Source organism: Maniola hyperantus, chromosome 23 (genome assembly GCF_902806685.2).
Source record: "Maniola hyperantus chromosome 23, iAphHyp1.2, whole genome shotgun sequence".
In the NCBI taxonomy this organism is placed as follows: Eukaryota; Metazoa; Arthropoda; class Insecta; order Lepidoptera; family Nymphalidae; genus Maniola; species Maniola hyperantus.
Genome location: NC_048558.1, coordinates 8,455,609 through 8,475,012, shown reverse-complemented (window position 1 = coordinate 8,475,012; position 19,404 = coordinate 8,455,609). Strand labels below are relative to the sequence as shown.

The following is a 19,404-nucleotide window of genomic DNA, read 5'->3' as shown; positions in this document are numbered from 1 at the left end:
CAACATTTGATTACAGTATGGGATTATTTAATGGGCGGACTAACAAATTCTTGAAAGGCCAGCAACGCACTAGTAGTTCCTCTGCGCTGCAAATATTCATAGGCGGCGGTAGTCACTTAACATCAGATGACCCTCCTGCTTGTTAGCTCACTATATTTATATTCATCATCATAATCATCGTCAACCAATAGACGTCCACTGCTGGACATAGGTCTCTTGTAGGGACTTCCACACGCCACGGTCTTGCGCCGCCAGGATCCAGCGGCTCCCTGCGACTCGTCTGATATCGTCCGTCCACCTAGTGGGGGGTCTTCCAACGCTGCGTCTTCCGGTGCGTGGTCGCCATGCTAGCACCTTGGGACCCCAACGTCTATCGGTTGTACGAACTATGTGCCCTGCCCATTGCCACTTCAGCTTCGCAACCCGTTGAACTATGTCGGTTACTCTAGTTCTCCTACGGATCTCCTCATTTCTGATTTCATCACGTATCGAAACTCCAAGCATAGCTCTCTCCATCGCCCGCTGAGTGACTCTGAGCTTTCTTATGAGGCCCATAGTTAGCGACCATGTCTCGGATCCATATGTCATCACTGGCAACACGCACTGTTCGAAGACTTTGGTCTTCAAGCACTGAGGAATTTCGGACAAGAAGACATCTCGTAGCTTCCTGAACACTGCCCAAACGAGTTATGATCCCGAGGAGGGATATTTATATTAAAGAAATATATTCCAGGTGGTTGATATGAGGTGGGGGGTCCGAGACGAAGCAACAGATGACCACATGACAACAGAGCTCTGTATGAGGGAGATCAAGAACTGCCAGCGTCTCTCCATGGGACCCAACTTTGTGGTGTTTCTCGGACAGAAATATGGATACAGGTAAATTTAACTAACTGGTAACCTGCTAGAATAATTAATACCGCAAAAAATTTAGTCGTCGTCACCTACCGCTGGACATAGAATTCTTGAAGGGATTACCAGTTTTTTTTTATATGCAGGGTGTAACCAGAACGCTGGCAAAAACGAAGACAGGTGATAGTACCTACTGATGATCGGTGATATGGTACCACAAAAAAACGCGAAAAAAATGCGAATGAAAATAAAAAAATTCTATATTTTGTAAAATTTCACGATATACCTAAAAATAAATATATAAAAGGAAAAGGTGACTGACTGACTGACTGACTGACTGATCTATCAACGCACAGCTCAAACTACTGGAAGGATCGGGCAGAAATTTGGAATACAGATACAATGACACAATACAATACAATGATAGCTATTATGACGTAGGCATCTGTTAAGAAAGGATTTTTGAAAATTCAACTCCTAAGGGGGTGAAATAGGGGTATGAAATTTGTATACTCCACGCGGACGAAGTCGCGAGCATAAGCTAGTTGCAAATAAAACATCTGAATGACTAGAGGTCAACGAATGTTCCGTAAGCAGGTCACTCGGAGTCAATGCTGCGTCGGAGGGGGGGCATTGACCTAAATTTTACACGCAATACATTGCGGGTTTAAAAAATCATGTTGGTAGATGTTGAAGGTAATTCAAGCTTTCATAGCTTGGGTAACCTTGGACACCCTACCCTTTGCCACTTCAGCTTTATGACTAGTTGATCTATGTCTAACACTTGTTCTGGGGTCAATAAGGATGTTCTGGATAAAACCTCAGCAAGTTAACCTTTTTCAGACCAATACCAACCTATGTGCTATCATCAGAGCTACAGATGTTAAGAGACGAGCTGGCGGCGGGAGGAGTGGACGTCATTTTGCTGGATACCTGGTACAAGAAGGACTCCAACGCTGTGCCTCCGGTGTCTGTGCTGCAACCCATATCCTCCATACTGATTAACTTTAATAACAAGGTTAGCTATGATAGCTCCAACTAGTTTTTACAACCCTGGTATCTTGACTGCGCAAATTGCCGTCTTAAGTACCTGGTACATACAAGAAAGACTCCCACGCTATGCAACCAGTATCTGTGCTGCAACCTTCCTCTAAATATCAATTCACCAGCAAAACTTTCCAAATCCACACGGCTTATGAGTTCAGTACCCTGCAGCATCAGGATTGTAGAATTGGATTTAGAATTTTTTACGCGACCATCACGGAAAAAAATTTGCTAAACGGTCCACAAACCTCGAAAAAATCGATGTACATACATTACAAAAAACGGGCCGAATTGAGAACCGCCTCCTTTTTGGAAGTCGATTAAAAAGTAGCGTCACTCTGCAGGTCTTTAACTATATCCATGCAAAAAATCACATCGATTGAATGACAAGCCAACAAACCAATTAACAGACACTTTCGCATTTATAATATGGGTAGTGATAAGATATTTGCAAACGAAAACCAATAAAATCATGACACATAGAGAAAGAGCCCACAATTATTAATTTCCAACTCTTGTACTAAAATGTAGACAGACAAAAGATTTTCGCGTGATTATTATCTACGGACTGAAATGAAACATTGTGGCAAAGGATAAACCTTTCTTTGGACAAAAGATAATTCTAAAGAGAACCAACAATATTTACCTATTAAAAGTTAAAACACAGAAAGTTGGAAGAGCATAAAATAAACTTTATCAATTTTCAATACTCGAACCCATCGAACTGTAAACAGACTTTTATGACCTCACTGACGCCGTGGTCATTGCTATGGTCTTATTGGTGGGAGGTCCAAGGTTCGATTCGCGGCAGGGGAAATTTGGGATTTAATAATTTCTGATCTGGTCTGGTGGGAGGCTTCTGCCGTGGCTAGTTACCACCCATGCCGCAAAGTGATTAAGCGTTCCGGTACGATGCCGTGTAGAAAGTAGAAACCAAAGAGGTATGGGTTTAATAAAAACTGCCTTACCCTTTCCAGGTTAGCCCGCTTCCATCTTCGACTGCATCATCAGATCACTTACCACCAGGAGATATTGCAGTCAAGGGCTAACCTGTATCTGATTTAAAAAATCCAAAGAGAACCACATCTTTATACTATTTATTTACTTATTACTTACTCTTAATTCATAATTTTAGTATAACCTCGTTCTTGTATTTAAGTTCAATAAATTATTTATTTACTTTAAAAAAGCTGAACGAGCATTATACAAACTTTATGAATTTCTATACTTGAACCCATCGAACTATGAACAGTAGACTTGATTTAAAGTTGTTCTTCTTCCGCTCAGTTCTAGAACAAACGACTTTATTAATTGCTCAGTTGAAGCAGTATTTATAAAGTCTTTGTTTAAGTGCGAATTAAGAGCTAAGTCTTTAGATAGTTCCTCTACTTGATGTTTGTTTTTAGTTGAAAAGTTTAAGGCATTTTCTAAAGAGAGAAAGAAGAGTTTGAAGTCGGTTAAAGAACCGACTTCAAAAAAGGAGGCTGTTCTCAATTCGTCGGAATCTTTTGTTTATTTTTTATGTATGTTCCCCGATTACTCGAAGATGCCTGGACCAATTTTGAAAATTCTTTTTTTATTTAAAAGGGTATACTCCCGAGGTGGTCCTAATTAGGTAAATATCTCATTTATCATGTTACATTATGATTAATCAAACACGCTGTAGACTCCTAAGAATCGAACGTTTTTTTGTTTTTTAATTTACTATAGGCAAACGCTTGACCACAATCACACCTGATAGAAAGTGACGATGCGGCCTACGATAGGACGCGTTTACCTAGAAGATGCCTATTCACTCTTTCAAAGTTACCCGGGTTGTAATTGGTAGGAAACACATATCGCGGAAGAGTATTCCAAACCAGCCATACGTATGAGGAATGATGACGCAAAACGTTTCGTGCGTGTAGATGGAATGTCGACGACATAAGGATGGAAACTCGCCCGACGTCTTGCGGTTCGGTGGTAAAAATAATGATGAAGGGGGGGACAAGATCGAATAGTTCCTGAGCACACTCTCCGAAATAATATATCCTATAAAACACCGATAAGCCCGCAACCCACGCAATCTTCTTTTATTCTCTTTTCCAGAGAGTGCCGAAACTTCAAGCGGAGGACCAGGCGGTCTGGTGGGACACGCTCACCAAAATGCAGAAGCTGTTCCGCAAAGCATCCCTCCAGCTGTACAATGCTGGCAAAATGGATAAGGACGCGATGCATAACTACTTTATGTCAGGTATAAATCCATACTAATATTATAAATGCGAAAGCGTGTCTGTCTATCTGTCTGTCTATCTGCTAGCTTTTCACGACCCAAAAGTTTAACAGTTGTAGACGAAATTTGGTACAGAGATAGCTTACATCCCGGGGAAGGACATAAGCTACTATTTATCCCGGGAAATTAAAGAGTTCCCACGGGATTTTTAAAACCCAAATCCACGCGGACGAAGTTGCGGGCATCATCTAGTACTTATATATTTTTTCCAGTAGCTTGAAGATAGTAGACCTGCGGGGTGATGATTCGCTAACATAGTGTCTAACACTGAATGACAGCCACCAAGCTCATTTGACATTGCTGCTTCATTGAGTGATATTAAAATATTTTTTCATAAAAAACCTTCATTGGATTAAAAAGAATTTGTCAAATGAGCTCGGTACCTATCATTCAGTGTTAGACACTGTGTTGGAATTGTTCAGAATAGACTTGTAAAGACAAGCTGGTCAACCTCCTTTGTGTTTTCTCCAAACAACGCGTCTTTGGCGAAGTAAATTGTGCTGTGTGGCACAACAAAAAGTCCACTAAAACGAACAACAACAACACTGTTTTAGCAAATGAGTAGACTACACATTACATCATTATCTTACAAATACAACAATTGAAGTGATGTGACAAGTCGGTAACTGGATTTTAAACTCGGTTTTCTCCGTCTCTAGAATATCACGTTAAGCCATTGTTTCCATCATTGATATTAATCGAACAAAATCATATTTTACCTGGGAGTCTATTGCATTACAATCCCAAAAATCCATCTTTAAGTGATTTATATGGAAGGAGTCTAGCCATTTTAAAAACTATCACTTCTTTAGTTTTTCAATTAGTTCTTTACTGAAACTTTTACAGTGACCGAACGAGAAGTAATCAACGGTGTGTTAAACGTGAAGAACACTAAAAACCACTGTCTAGCATACGTCCGGTACATCAACAACATTAACCTCCAGAACCTGAAGAAGGCCAGCAATTTCGTGGATATCCTCAACAGGAGCTTGGATGCAGAGGCTTCTAAGCTTTTAGCCGATTTGAGGGATGTCCGATTGCCTAATAAGATTGAGACTACAAATATACAAAAGTAAGTCTTGATCAAAACTCAAAATTACTTATTGCATGTTAAACAAATTTCAGCCCGATCCGTCCAGTAGTTTGAGCTGTGCGTCGAAAGATCAGCCAGTCAATCACCTTTTTCCTTTATATATTTAGATTAATCAGGATATTTGGTTTATCAGGATAATTGTTATAGAAATATATTAGTTAAGCTCATGTCCATTGCTAAACTTACAGGTACACGGTAGAATGGATAGGACGTGATGGATTGGACAATGAGACACACGGCGAATACCTCAACCATTTCATTACACATTTCTATAAGAACATTATAAAACTGGTTGATAGGTAAGTCGATGAAACTAAACTTAAAATTTATTTTAAAGTAGCTGATGCCCACGACTTCATATTCGTGGATTTAAGTTCCAAAAATCCCGTGGGAACTCATTGATTTTCCGGGATAAAAGTAGCCTATGTCACTCTCCAGGTCTTTAACTATCTCCATGTAAAAAATCACGTCCCGTTGCACCGTTGGGACGTGATTGAAGGACAAACCAACAAAAAAACACACTTTCGAATTTATAATAAGGGTACTAATTCTTTTTATCGACTTTTTTGACTCTTCCTTAAAAATTTGTTTATGCTTTAATTACTATAGGGTTCCCTCGGGATTTTTCAAAATCCAAATCCACGCAGACGAAGTAGTGGGCATCATCTTGTTGTTAATAAATACCTAAAGGACTGTCTGAATTTCAAGGGCAATGCGTAAGGAAGACAGCAGTGCACAAGGGCAGATAGTGACAGAAATACTGCAACATCTGCATGCTTGTAACAACTCTGTCAAGGTGTTCCATGGAAGAGAAGATGACCTCAACTACATTGAGAACTATATGCTGAACGATTCTGATAAACCACTCGTGCTTTATGGAGAAGGTATAGTGAAATTACTACCTACTTACGTACTTAGTACTAGTAAGAAGAATAGGTATTTTTTGGCAAGATACAAAGCTTGTAATGAAAATAACCGCATTAGAAAAGAAAAAAATCAAATAATGTTGCCATAACTAGTGAAAATTTTCTAACCAGGGTTATCTCTGACCTTCTAGAAATCAGGAAGCCCAATTTCAAATAAAATGAGAATGGGGTTGAAGAAAGCTATTGGAAACTGTGAGGGGTGAGGGGGAATAATACATCGTTATCCCTAACAAACCCTTAAATGTACAAACCACGTAGATAATAGATACTGTGTAGTAGATGTCTAGTATATAACGCAGAATCAATTTTTTAAGGTGGTTGTGGCAAAACAAGCCTTTTAGCGAAGAGCTCTGCAATGTCCCTCAATACATGGTTTGCAGAAGTACGACCAACCAACATCATTAGATTCCTCGGAACCACACCTGACTCTAGCGCTCTTACACCGACACTTATATCTATTTGTCAACAGGTACATTCTTTTAAGTAGTCCTTTAAAGATTTCTTATGGCTTAAAATTAGGTATTTGATTTTTTCAAGCTAGGTTAGGTGAATAACAGTAGATTTCTGCGATATAAAGTCTATGCATATTATATCGTTCGTTGGTTCCTTTGTGGTGTTCTAGAGACTAAAGCGTGGACCAATTTTAATAATTATTATTATACCATAGCTGGTTTATCTAGCTCCGTTAGAATGAAATTTACAGTCTACCCACCAATTTGGTTTTGTAGTTCTTACTTTGCTTTTTTTTCTATTAAGTAAATCCATTTTGATAACTTTATTGAGTAATTCCTTTCGTAACTCAATCAAGTCAGTCATTATTGCCCCATGAGAGAGTGTTGAATTTTTGAAATGTTTTTAGGAATCTCTCAAACCAATGTGAAAATTTCAGATATCCTACAACTTTGCCCTCCCCTTTGAGGGCATACCGGACGACCTCGTCCCACTTACCGCACACTTCAAGCAGCTCCTAACCATGGCGTCACAGCAACAACCCTTGCTGTTGTACCTCGACTCAGTAGACCAGCTCACTGGCATCGGCACTGAGAACAATAAGGTGTCCTGGCTACCGACTAGACTACCACCGCATTGTAAGGTAAGTTTCTTGAAATTAACTTTTGTCGCTAAAAGGATAGTCCGGGTTGACTAAAGTCGTCAAGGATAAGTGATAGTGGTATTTCTTCTTCTTCTTTGCGTGCTTCTCCGACTAGCGAAGACAGCTTAGCGTATTCCATTCTGTTCTTCGCGAGGCGAAATATTTCTGCAGCACTCGCGATTCTCGTCCAATCCCGGATGTTGCGCAGTCAGGACTTTTTTCTGCGACCGACGTCTGTTCTTCCGGCAACTTTTCCCATCATGATGAGTTATAGGAGTTTGTACCTCTCATGCCTAAGCAAGTGCCCCAAATATGCGTCTTTCCTCATCTTGATGGTTTGCTTAAGTTTGCGTTTTTGATTGACGCGTTGCAGAACTTCCGCATTCGTGACTTTGTGAATCCAGCTAATGGCCAGTATACGTCTATATGCCCACATTTCGAAAGCTTCTATACGTTTCCTTAAGGTCTTCTTTAATGATTCACGACTCACATTCTTACAGTATTATGGGTCAGATGTAACAGCAGCAATCGAATGCGCAAGGAGATCTCAAGACTGCGGTCTTAGTGGTATTTGGGCATTTATTTTCCAGTAGCGTCTCGTACTGTCAAGTGATTATTTCATATTTTGCCCCAAACCAACATCAAGAGTTACCATAAATTCGGAAAATTAATTTCAAAAGCCGAAAAACGTAAATCTGGCACAGATGAATATCCCTGAAAAATTGCTCCAAATACCCATAGCTCATAGCTTTTTGAACGGAGGCGGAGGTAGGCTGCATTAGGCAATTACCTGATAATAACAATACGTTAAAAATATGTTTCTGGGTACCACTGGGAATATGTCAATTTTTCAGATCATAGTAACTTGTGCATGCGAAGAAGCCAACCCTGAGGTTTCAAAGGAATACGATGTACTTCGAAGGATGATAGATTCTGAAGATAATTTCCTGGAAGTGAAAGCTTTAGGGGAAGAGTTGGCCATGCAAGTTTTGAAGTTAGTATCAGATTACTCACTCATTAAACTATTTTTTTCAAAAGTAAACAATAATAATAATCATACATTTTTAGGCTTTGGATGGCGTCGGCTGCAAGAGATTTATCGAATTATCAATGGCGGCTAGTCTCCAACGCTATAGCCAGCTGTTCTTTGCCTATCTTCGTCAAGTTGGTATTTGCTGAGGTAAAACATTTTTTAGATTATCGTTACCTACCATCCATCATCATTCTATAATATAAAAATAAGTCACTAAATGTGTTGCTCATCGCAAATCTCGAGAACAGCTGAACCGATTTCGCTAATTCTTTTTTTATAATATTCCTTATAAGTGCGAGGATGGTTCTTAGGGAGAGAAAAATTTAAAAAATTTGAATCGACTGTTAGGCGGAACGAAGTTCGCCAGGGCAGGTAGTCATCATTATAAATATCAACCGATAGACGTCCACACTCCACACCACACGGGCATAGCTCTCATTTAGGGATTTCCACATGCCACGTTGAATCTAGCGTCCTTCTGCGATTCCTGGAGTACCTCTTCTTTCTTCGCTCTGGGCTGGTTTCCGTACTTAAACGTTTCCGTCTTTTGTGCGTTCCTGGAGTACCTACCATTTCTTTAATTTAACTTATATTTTAATTATTTTTAATAATAATAATATAAATAATATACTTAATAATAATTTTTAATAATAATTAATTAGAATAATTATAATTCATAATTTCTTTATAGTTCATAATGTCAAATAGGTAGGTAATATAAACTTTTCATCATCGATATTGTAGTTATGGTACTCTTTATACAAATTTAGTGAATTATACAGGTTTGCAGATGGCGAAGTTACACGAAGCCTACCGAAACTCACTTGGCTTCTACAGTCATGGACTCCATCATGATGCTGTTTGAAAGAATCGAAAAACAGGTAAGGTATCTTAAAAAAATTGCTTTGAGCTTCTCATGATTGATGAGCTTCCTCGTTCTATTCGTCTTGAAACGAATCGTTTTCAATGGATATACGTCCACTGATGGACAAAGTTCTCAAGTAAGGACTTCCTCACGCCGCGTTCTTACGCAATCTAAATCCAGTTGCCTATTACGACTCCTTGGATATCGTCTGTTCACCTAGTAAAGTGTCATGAAACCCTGCACTTTCCGATACGAGTTCTATTAAGTATATTTAAGTAAAAATCTTCCCATTTTGAGTTTGTTTTCTAATCATTTTCCCCATTCCTTTCTGCCCTTATACTGTTTCAAACGTTTCAAAATGATTCCTTATCTAAAAGAACAGATATTGATTATATGATAACGCTAATAGCATTGTTGTTGTTTTTTCCCAAACATTAATTTATTTGAGACTAGCTTATGCTCGCAACTTCGTCCGTGTGGACTACAAAAATTCAAACCCCTAGTTCACCCCCTTAGAGGTTGAATTTTTAAAAATCTTAGCGGGTGCCTACGTCGGAATAAAATAAAAAAAAAAATAAAAAAAAAATTATTCGTATAAACTTTTAAAAGTACTTACGAATAGTCGGATGCATCTACCACTGGTTCGGAATGACTTTCCTACTGAGAAGAACCAGCAAGAAACTCGGCGGTTGCTCTTTTCAAATATTTGATATAGGTACAAGATATCTGCATAGCTATCTGCATGCCAAATTTCAGCCTGATCCGTGCAATAGTTTTAGCTGTGTGTTGATAGATCAGGCAGTCAGTCAGTCACCTTTTCCTTTTATATATTTAGACTGCTTCTGTACGTAACGTAAGATCTGTATTTTCATGTCTTTTTATTGTATTACAACTCCATTAAATCAAAGTCATCATAATATTCAAAACTGTTATTATTACAGCATGGCAGACTTCTAGTCTTCCACGCTCTGGCCTACATCACCGCAGCGAGGAGTGGTCTCTCAGAAACTGAACTAGAAGATCTGATATCCCTGGATGACAAGGTTCTTGATGACGTTTACCAGTACCATCTGCCGCCTGTCAGGAGGATACCACCTTTACTTTGGACCAGGTCTGTGAAAAATCTCCTTAATTTTACCTATTTTTCCTTCTTACTTATATTTCTCTGTTCTTCTTCTCAGTAATTGGTCAAGGTCTGTTCAGCTATTTAAAATTGACTAGCGCCTTTGTTTTGTTAATTACTGAAGGCGGCTGAACCGTTGACTTTTACTTCACCACGGTAAAACTTGTGGTTCGGTAGTAAAACATATTTGAATGATAGTATTAAGTCACTTCTCACTGAACAGAACATTCTCAACAGAAATTGTGTTTTGACATTTTCAGGATCCGCAACGACCTTCCCAACTACCTGTCTGAGCGCGAAGCAGACGGCGTCTCCGTGATGAACTGGTACCATCGCCAGTTCCGCGACACGGCGCGCGAGAGGTACTTCAAGAACATGAACATGGCCATGTACTTCCACTCCATGATCGCTGATTACTACTTGGGTAACTACTACTGTGATAGCCTAGTGGTTAGGACGTCCGCCTTCTAATCGGAGATCGGGGGTTCAATCCCGGGCACCTCTAACTTTTCGGAGTTATGTGCGTCTTAAGTAATTAAATATCACTTGCTTCAACGGTGAAGGAAAACATCGTGAGGAAACCGTTTGTTTGTACCTTAGGCATAAGATGAATAAACCAGTTTTCTTTCTTTCTTTCTTTCAAACCTGCATGCCTGAGAGTTCTCCATAATGTTCTCAAAGGTATGTGAAGTCTACCAATCCACACATGGTAGACTATGGCCAAAAGCCTTCTCACTGTCACACCCGTGCTCTGTAGGGAGCCGGCGATGGGTTGATCATGATGATGATGAAGTACTACTGTAACATGATTATTGAATCGACCAAAGGTGTTGGAAAGTTGACCCTGGGCTAGGTGGATAGACGGACATAGATACACATGACTATGGAGATAGAAAAATTCACATATGCTTCAATAACAAAAGGGAAATGCCAGGTGGCCATAGTAAATTTGACCCTAAGGTGCCCACAAATGAAACTATATGGAACTAACAGTATAAAATACAGAAATTAATTGGTAAAAATATGGATTTAAAAAAAGAGAGGGTTTCAACTTTCAATGTTACAAATTATTTTTATTTTTATTTTCCATAGGATTGATTTTCAAATTGTACAAACGCATCGTGCGGTAACGTTTTGTTACTTGATAAATGTTTTAAATACATGTATCATACTTAAGTATTAAAAACTTAAAAATTTTGAACGAATACTGCTTAGGTATATCATTTTACTAGCTTATGCTCGCGACTTCGTCCGCGTGGACTACACAAATTTCAAACCTCTATTTCACCCCCTTAAGGGGGTTGAATTTAAAAAAAATCCTTTCTTAGCGGATATCTACGTTATAATAGCAATCTGCATGCCAAATTTCAGCCCGATCCGTCCAGTAGTTTGAGCTGTGCGTTGATAGATCAGTCAGTCTTTAGAAGATTTCACAATAAGAATATTATTATGCTGGGCACTTTTGAGCCAAATGTCGGCCTTTCCCTTTTAAAATTAATCCTTTATCAAACTACAGTCATAAAAAATTAAAAATGCCCAAGCGGGAGTTTATCAAAAATATGCGCTTTGTTCTACCTAGAGTAAATTTGTTCCTTGTGCCATGCAATCAAAATCAGATGGATAACTTAAAAAGACGAAACATAGGTAGGTACATCGTTTCTGCATCAACCTGCCCTTTTAATTTCAATTGATCTGTTGATTTTGTTAACCTTCCTGATCCCAACATTTCTTACAATCGCTACAAGATCAATCGGATTCTATTGAAAATCAATCGAAATCATCTCTAGATTGATTTTCTATAGCACAATATTATACATTCGTGTTGCAATAAGTTGTTTAACGAATTGAAGACGCCCAAAGTGTTGAAGAGCCTCAATAGCTCAACGGGTACAGGAGTGGACTAAAAACCGAAAGGTCGACGGTTCAAACCCCACCCGTTGCACTATTGTCGTACCTACTCCTAGCACAAGCCGGACGCTTAAATGGAGAGGAAGGGGGAATATTAGTCATTTAACATGGCCAATATTCTTTTTAAAAAACAAAAAAATTCGTACCGAATATAAACTCAAGAATGTAAAAATTTCTCGAAGCTTCGATACTTCATCGGTCAAGCAGTGGACTGAAATCCAAACGACCAAACGGTTCAAATCCCACCCGTAACATTATTGTCAAACCTACTAACATGAACTTTTCACTTGGAAGACTTTTGGGTTAAAAGAATCAATATATATATATATACTTATAATAAAACTGTAACAGGTCAAATTCTGTACATACTTATAATAAAACTGTAACAGGTCAAATTCTGTACATTGAAGATATTTTGAAAATTTTTTTTCGAGGGCACTCTATAATCGATACTGAACCCAAAACTGTAATTTTTTTCATTTTTGTCTGTCTGTCTGTCTGTCTGTCTGTCTGTCTGTCTGTATCACGGCCGCGCATCACGCTGAAACTACTGAATGGATTCCAATGAAACTTGGTACGATTTGAGGTCATACTATGAGGAAGAATATAGGATACTTTTTATCCCGAAATTCAGCATGGTTCCCGTAGGAGAGGGGATGAAAGTTAAAATGTATACTGAGTTGTAATTCATTAACGCGTAGTCCGATTTCATTCATTCTTTTTTTGTTAGAAAGGGGATATTTAAAAAATTGTTCCGTAAATATTTCAAGGTAATCGGTTTTTAACCGACTGTCAAAAAGGAGGTGGTTCTTTTTTCTACATCGATTTTTTTGAGGTTTCTGGACCGATTTGCAAATTTTTTTTTAAATCAACAAAAAAAGTTTTCGTGGTGGTCACATAAAAAATTCTGGATTCAACTCCTTAATCCTGATGCTGCAGGGTTACTGCCCGCCCGAGTTATCAAGATTCAGGAAGTGTTCATAGTGAATTCATATTGTAGGTACCAAGCAACGACTTTATTCTCAGACTTCAAATCTCAACTCCTCAACCCTGATGATGTAGGGTACAGCACTCCTAAACTATAATGTTTCAGGAACTGCGGATGATGCAAAATTATTTTAGGTACCAAGCATAGGCTACATCATTGAACTTCGGATCGTAACTCCTCAATCCTGATGCTGCAAAGTACTGAAGTCCTAAATCGTGGGGATTTTAAAAAAAATTAAAAAATTTGAATCGACTGTTAGGCGAAACGAAGTTCGCAGGGTCAGCTAGTAATCTATAAATATAAAATTCAAAGTCCTGACTGACTGACATATATATCAACGCACAGCCTAAACCGCTGGTCCTAAAGACATGAAATTTGGAGTGTCTATTCTTTGTAAAGATTAAGTATCCACTAAGAAAGGATTTTTCGAAATTCTACCCCTAAGTGGGTTAAATGAGGGATGGAAGTTTGTGTGAAAGTCCGTCATTTTTCAAGTTATTTGCATGAATATTGGTATTTGGGTTCTCGGTCACAAATTAAGAAATACGTGTTTCAGGATTTTTTGAAAATTCGCCCATAAGGGTGGTAAAATAGGGGATGAAAGTTTGTATGGGAAAGTTTTAATTATTGATATTATTAACTTGAAATTTGGAAAGTAGGTTTTTTCTTGAGGTTAGGTGTCAGCTAAGAAACGACTATGAGAAAATCCCCCCCTAAAGGAATGAAATGGGGGTTGGAAGGTTATATTATGTGTTATTCGGTGCTGTTCATAGTGCGCGTCCTGATGTTATAATGTTTGTTTCTGAAAAAAATGCCATTTGTTTCCTGTAGGCCACGCGGGCGAAGCCGCGAGCAGAAGCTAGTATTGAATAAATTCGTCAATTAAATTAAATAATATATTTGCAACTTATTACTCTAGGTAATATAGTCGGCGACAGATCTAGATAGCAATCGGGAAGGGTGCGGGTGAGCGCGGGTGACGTGCGGGTGTGCGGGGCGTCCCCCCGCCTCATACCCTGATTGCCATCTCAACCTGTCGCGTACTTTGTGGTTAAGACGCAGCTTCGGCAGATTGCGTAAGAGTTTTCCATATAGTTCTCAAAGGAGCACAAAATTGCCAATCCGCACTTGACCAGTGCGGTGGACTAAGCTTTACTCATTCTGAGTGGAAATAGAAATAACACTATTTTTTATTCAAGCAAACTCTTACAAGTAACCTACTTTTGAATCTACCACTACACTGGTTCGGAATGCCTTTCCTACATAGAAGAATCAGCAAGAAACTCGGTGGTTGCTCTTTCTTTGCGGTTGGAAACTGGAAGCCCTTGTTCAGTCGTGTGCTGGCTAGCGAGATGATTATAATGGTTTTCAGGTATATGGGGTGGTGGTACTCCCAAGCCGTTCAAGTATACGGAGATCCAACGCCATAGATTCAACCTAGCGGACAGGGAAGGTGTGGCTGATAGAAAGGTGCCATTACAGCCCTTGGTCTTCACATCTGCTGATGGCTCATCTAAGAGATATAATTTGCGGAAGGTAACAGAAAGTAATTCTATAATTTGGATTAGATATACCTAAGCAATCTAAGATCGATTCACACTGAATGACGCAAAGTCCGCAACAGGTTGAGGCAATCGGGGTATGAGGTGGGGGACGCCCCGCATAACTGCAAGTTTACCCGCGCTCTTTCGTACCGGGTTACCGCTGGGGCTGTGCGGGCACATGAGTAGATATCCGTATCTACTCGTGTGGTGCAGGTGTGCGGAGCGTTCCCTCCCTGATTGCTATTTCACCCTACCTATGCGCTCGCAGAGATAATACGTTTTTTTATCTCGGTGGTTTGTGCAATATGTTGTGGAGATAGAGGTCAATATGCTATACAGAATTTTAGAATATCGCTTTATTGCGTTTCAACTCTCCATCAATATGAATTGACCTTAAGTAATCCAGAATAAAAATGAGATATATCTATGTTAGGCTTATGTCGCACTTAGAACACTATTCTAAACTAGTGATATATTCGAAATACTCGATGCATAGTTAGTACCGTTATCCGTTATCATCTTAGGAGGTATACCGCATCTTGTAATAAAGCTGTTGAAAGGTACATTTTTTAAAAATTTACAAATCTTTTTTTTCAGTTTGGCGAGCTTCCCTTTCATCTTGTACGATCAAAGCGTTTCACAGATCTGTATGCAGAAGTGCTGTTCAATTACGAGTGGCTTCACGCTAAGCTAAATTGTTGTCCCTTACAAGCTGTGCTCGCTGATTTTGAGGATGCTAAACAGCACGTTAATAAGGATGCTGTGAGGTTTGATATTGCATATCATTCTACCAATTTTAAACGCGTTTGGGAAAACTTGCTTAAAATTATTACCTAATTTTCACTACAAAATAAAAGCATTATATCAACGTCTATAGCTGTTTGGTTGTCGATATAGCTGCACATTTGAGTTAGGTGTGGTTGTATCGCTACAAAAATTCACCGTGGGTGATAGTACTAATGGCACCTAAGGCTTAAGATTCTATTGTAATTTTTCAGGGAACTAATGCTAGTAGCTGATGCATTACGTCTCGGAGGTGCAATTCTTGGACAGTACCCAGACATGTTGGCTCCTCAGTTAGTAGGGAGACTGTTACCGGAGGCTCCTCACAATCCTGCCGTGGCATCGTTACTGAAACAGTGTCATGTTAAAGGGAAGAACCATTGTGCTTTGTTGCCTTCACATCATTGTCTTCATACACCTGGAGGTCCTTTGAAGGTAAGCTTAAGCCATAGCTGCCTGCTAAGACGTTCATTCATCTAAGATTTATTAAATAATACGTTCCATTGTTAATAAATTGTAATTTATTTATTTTTCAGTATTCATTAGAAGGCCATCAGTTTGCGGTCTTCGGTATCCGACTCAGTTCAGACAAGCGCTATGTGGTCTCCATATCCAGCAGAGTTATTTCCTGGGATCTATCTACATCTGACCTGGCTAGGGATCTGTGTCCACAATTGGAGGGTATTATGCAGAATTTAGAACTTTCTCCTGATAATAAATGGGCCGCTGCAGCTACCAATAACTCTGTTGTAAGTAATCTGGATTTGTAGTTTTAATAGAATATATTAGATTTTTTTATTCAATTAAACTTTTGATCTTCAAATGCATCTACCACTGTGCACTGGATTGGAATGCCTTTCCTACCGAGAAGAACTCAGAAGTAACCAGCAAGAATTTAGTTTGGTTTTGCACACGTTGAATGACCTATCAAATTTTCCTGAAACGTGATAGAATGCAATTTTGTTTAAACTATACAAAATTTCCTTAAATGCGGTGCATCCTCGTCTCATTCCAATTTTCATCTCAATTTTCCTTTTCAGTCGATACTTCTAAACATGTTGACTAGTGAATACATCACGATTGAAAATCCATTAGACGAAGGTAAGTGTAATTACCTCATTCTACACTACAGAGCACTGATCTCCTTTCAGTATCAGAAGTGTTTGGCCATGGCCCACCTGCGGACAAGTGCGGATTGGTAGACTTCACACACCTTTCGACTCTAAGTTATTATGGAGAACTCTCAGGCATGCAATTTTTCTCACGTAGGCTAAGTACCTTCAATTCAAGGCATGAGTGGATATACCTCTTCTAGTCAATCAGAGCTCATGCTAATATGCTTTCCATATTATGGTTGCCGTCTAGCACAAGCCTATCTGCTACCCTCCTTTTTTCTACAACTGCACCGGACGCCACCGCAAACAATTTCACCCTCACCATCTGGGCGCCTGGTGCACTTCGACCGCCCGTTGTGCCAAATCTTTTTCCACGCACATGCAAACAGTGGAATCACCTCCCTTCGCCGCTGTTCCCATTAGATTGCAACATGGGGTTATTCGAGGGGTGGATCAACAAATTCCTGAAAGACCGGCAACGCATTGGTGGTTCCTCTGGTATTGCAAATGTTCATGGGCGGCAGTAATCACTTAACGGTGACCCGCATGTTAGTTTGCTTGCTATTTTAATTTCAAAAAGCGTAACTATGAATCGTAACAAAATACGAGTATGAAAATACATAAAAATTTCCGAAACCAATTGTGTGTTTCAGGGGAAACGGTGAGAGGTGTGTATGCCCTGAACCATCACTTCTTTATCTATGGCCCCAACTCCTGGGTCCAGTACAGCATGAGGGGAGAGATTGAGGATACGAAGCCTGCTCCGGACTGTGCTCCGTATGACGATGTCACTTGGGAAATTTTATGTAAGAACATAGCTGTCAAATATTTTTTTTAACAGTTTCTAGAAAATAGTAGGTACAAATCTTGAGTAATCCACTTATCTATCCTTATAATAGAACTGTCATTGGACGATTTCTGTACATTAAACATTTTAAAAATTCTTCATTTCTGACTTGATCACGTAGAGAAACTCTGAGCATAGCTCTCTCCATCGCCCGCCGAGTGACTCTGAGCTTTGTTATGAGGGGTAAAAAGACAATATCAGCCCTTAACAAATTCATTTTGATATACCTATCTCCCGTATTATGATGCTGTTTATCAAAGCCATCTATTATGGTGTCATTGGTGATGATTATGATGATAATGGTGCATCATCAAAATCATCATCGACCACATTTACAAAACAAAATTGGTTATAATGTTCAGCAATGGAGTTCCGAGACCTGGAGAACCTAGTGGTTGTGATGTGGAGTGGTGACCTTGATGACGATCGTTTGTTGGTGCACTTCTGCAAAGCCGGGGCCTGGCTCCAGCCCTTGAGGTGTCGAGGAGCTATGACCCTCAACAAACACTGGAATCGGATTTACACTAGTGATCCTGAAAGGGGATATCAGGTACCGGATTTTTCCTTTATATTATGCTTCATCATACTATGATACTAATAAATAAAATTGAAGTGACTGTCTGTAATTTCAAAATAACTACTTCATATTTAGTTATTTGAACCGTACCATAACTGAATCAAACGTTTTTAAAATTTTTGTCTGTCTGTTTAAATGGGCTAATCTTAGGAACTAGGACTTTTACAGACAAGTAGAAGATTGACCAAAGAGTAACACAGGCTACTTTTTAACCGACTTTCAAAAAAGGAGGAGTTGTTTTTTTCTACCTATATACGCCTAACTCTCCCACCAAATCAGACCAGAGCCAATTTGGATATTTATAATTCCCGGATTGCCTTATGGGAAATCGAACCTGAAACCTACCACATATTGACCACAGCGTACACCACCGCAGAAAGATCTTAATATTAGTGGTTCATAATGAATTATTTATTTGCAGATTTCCATATACGAACTAAATGAAGAACAAATGTGTTGGGACAAGGTAGAAGAGCTGAGCCATCGTGAAACTGATACTGCTGAGGCAATGCTGCAGTTGAAGAGGGGGAAGAAGGATCGGATGTTATTAGGTATGGCTTCATTAAAAGCTAATCTAAATATAGAAAAGGAAAAGGTGCCTGATCTATCAACGCACAAGTCAAACTACTGGATGGATCAGGCTGAAGTTTGACATGCAGATAGCTATTATGATCTAAAAATCCGCTAAGAAAGGATTTTTGAAAATTCAACCCCTGAGGAGGTGAAATAGGGGTTTGGAATTTGTGTGGTCTACGCAGACGAAGTCGCGAGCATAAGCTAGTATTGATCGAAAAAGTTAGAGAAGAAAAGGATAAAACAATGTACAAAAGCAGTTTACACGATAACAAAGCAAAAAATACAAAATACTTTGATAAGTTTAAGAGATTTAGTTAATGGCGTGTTTTGGAAAACGAAAAATTTCGTCTTAAGATTTAGAATTTTCTGAATTTAATTTAAAAAAAAACATACTTACTCAGAATATGCATTTATCAGTAATATCTTATTGATATAAATGAGTAATCAAGCGAGTTTTTCATATTGAAATAGTATGCTAAATTGTTTTCTGCATATTTATAGCAACCACGACATACAGTTTTGTTGTATGGGACTTCAATAATATTATACCAAGAGGTAATCACGACACTGGAAAGAAGAAAAAAGAAGAAGATGAAAAGAAAGAAGCAGAGGAAGAGGTAGGTTACTTTGAATCACTTATTTTCAACAAAGTATCTAAATATGCCATTCACGATCTAATAAAATATTTTTCAACAGTTAGTTACACCCTTGTTATGTTATTAGAATTTAAAAAATTTGAAGAATTCTATACACAAAATATCTCTC

The 19,404-nt window shown here is 38.9% G+C and overlaps 1 protein-coding gene across 2 annotated transcripts in view; it reads left to right on the top strand.

Moving 5' to 3' along the window:
• The window catches only part of LOC117993199 (NACHT and WD repeat domain-containing protein 2), a 43,511-nt gene that overhangs the window by 18,099 nt on the left and 6,008 nt on the right, over positions 1-19,404 (top strand). For both annotated transcript variants that reach the window (XM_069506456.1, XM_034980951.2), the window contains exons 4-25: positions 734-879; positions 1,696-1,870; positions 3,985-4,129; positions 5,015-5,240; positions 5,450-5,560; positions 5,970-6,145; positions 6,502-6,656; positions 7,077-7,280; positions 8,135-8,274; positions 8,349-8,460; positions 9,096-9,194; positions 10,120-10,289; positions 10,562-10,725; positions 14,570-14,733; positions 15,339-15,508; positions 15,740-15,959; positions 16,061-16,273; positions 16,565-16,625; positions 17,293-17,445; positions 17,849-18,036; positions 18,485-18,614; positions 19,141-19,256. In XM_069506456.1, coding sequence (XP_069362557.1) covers positions 734-879; positions 1,696-1,870; positions 3,985-4,129; positions 5,015-5,240; positions 5,450-5,560; positions 5,970-6,145; positions 6,502-6,656; positions 7,077-7,280; positions 8,135-8,274; positions 8,349-8,460; positions 9,096-9,194; positions 10,120-10,289; positions 10,562-10,725; positions 14,570-14,733; positions 15,339-15,508; positions 15,740-15,959; positions 16,061-16,273; positions 16,565-16,625; positions 17,293-17,445; positions 17,849-18,036; positions 18,485-18,614; positions 19,141-19,256 — 3,438 coding nt within the window. The remainder of the gene's footprint in view (positions 1-733; positions 880-1,695; positions 1,871-3,984; positions 4,130-5,014; positions 5,241-5,449; positions 5,561-5,969; positions 6,146-6,501; positions 6,657-7,076; positions 7,281-8,134; positions 8,275-8,348; positions 8,461-9,095; positions 9,195-10,119; positions 10,290-10,561; positions 10,726-14,569; positions 14,734-15,338; positions 15,509-15,739; positions 15,960-16,060; positions 16,274-16,564; positions 16,626-17,292; positions 17,446-17,848; positions 18,037-18,484; positions 18,615-19,140; positions 19,257-19,404) is intronic.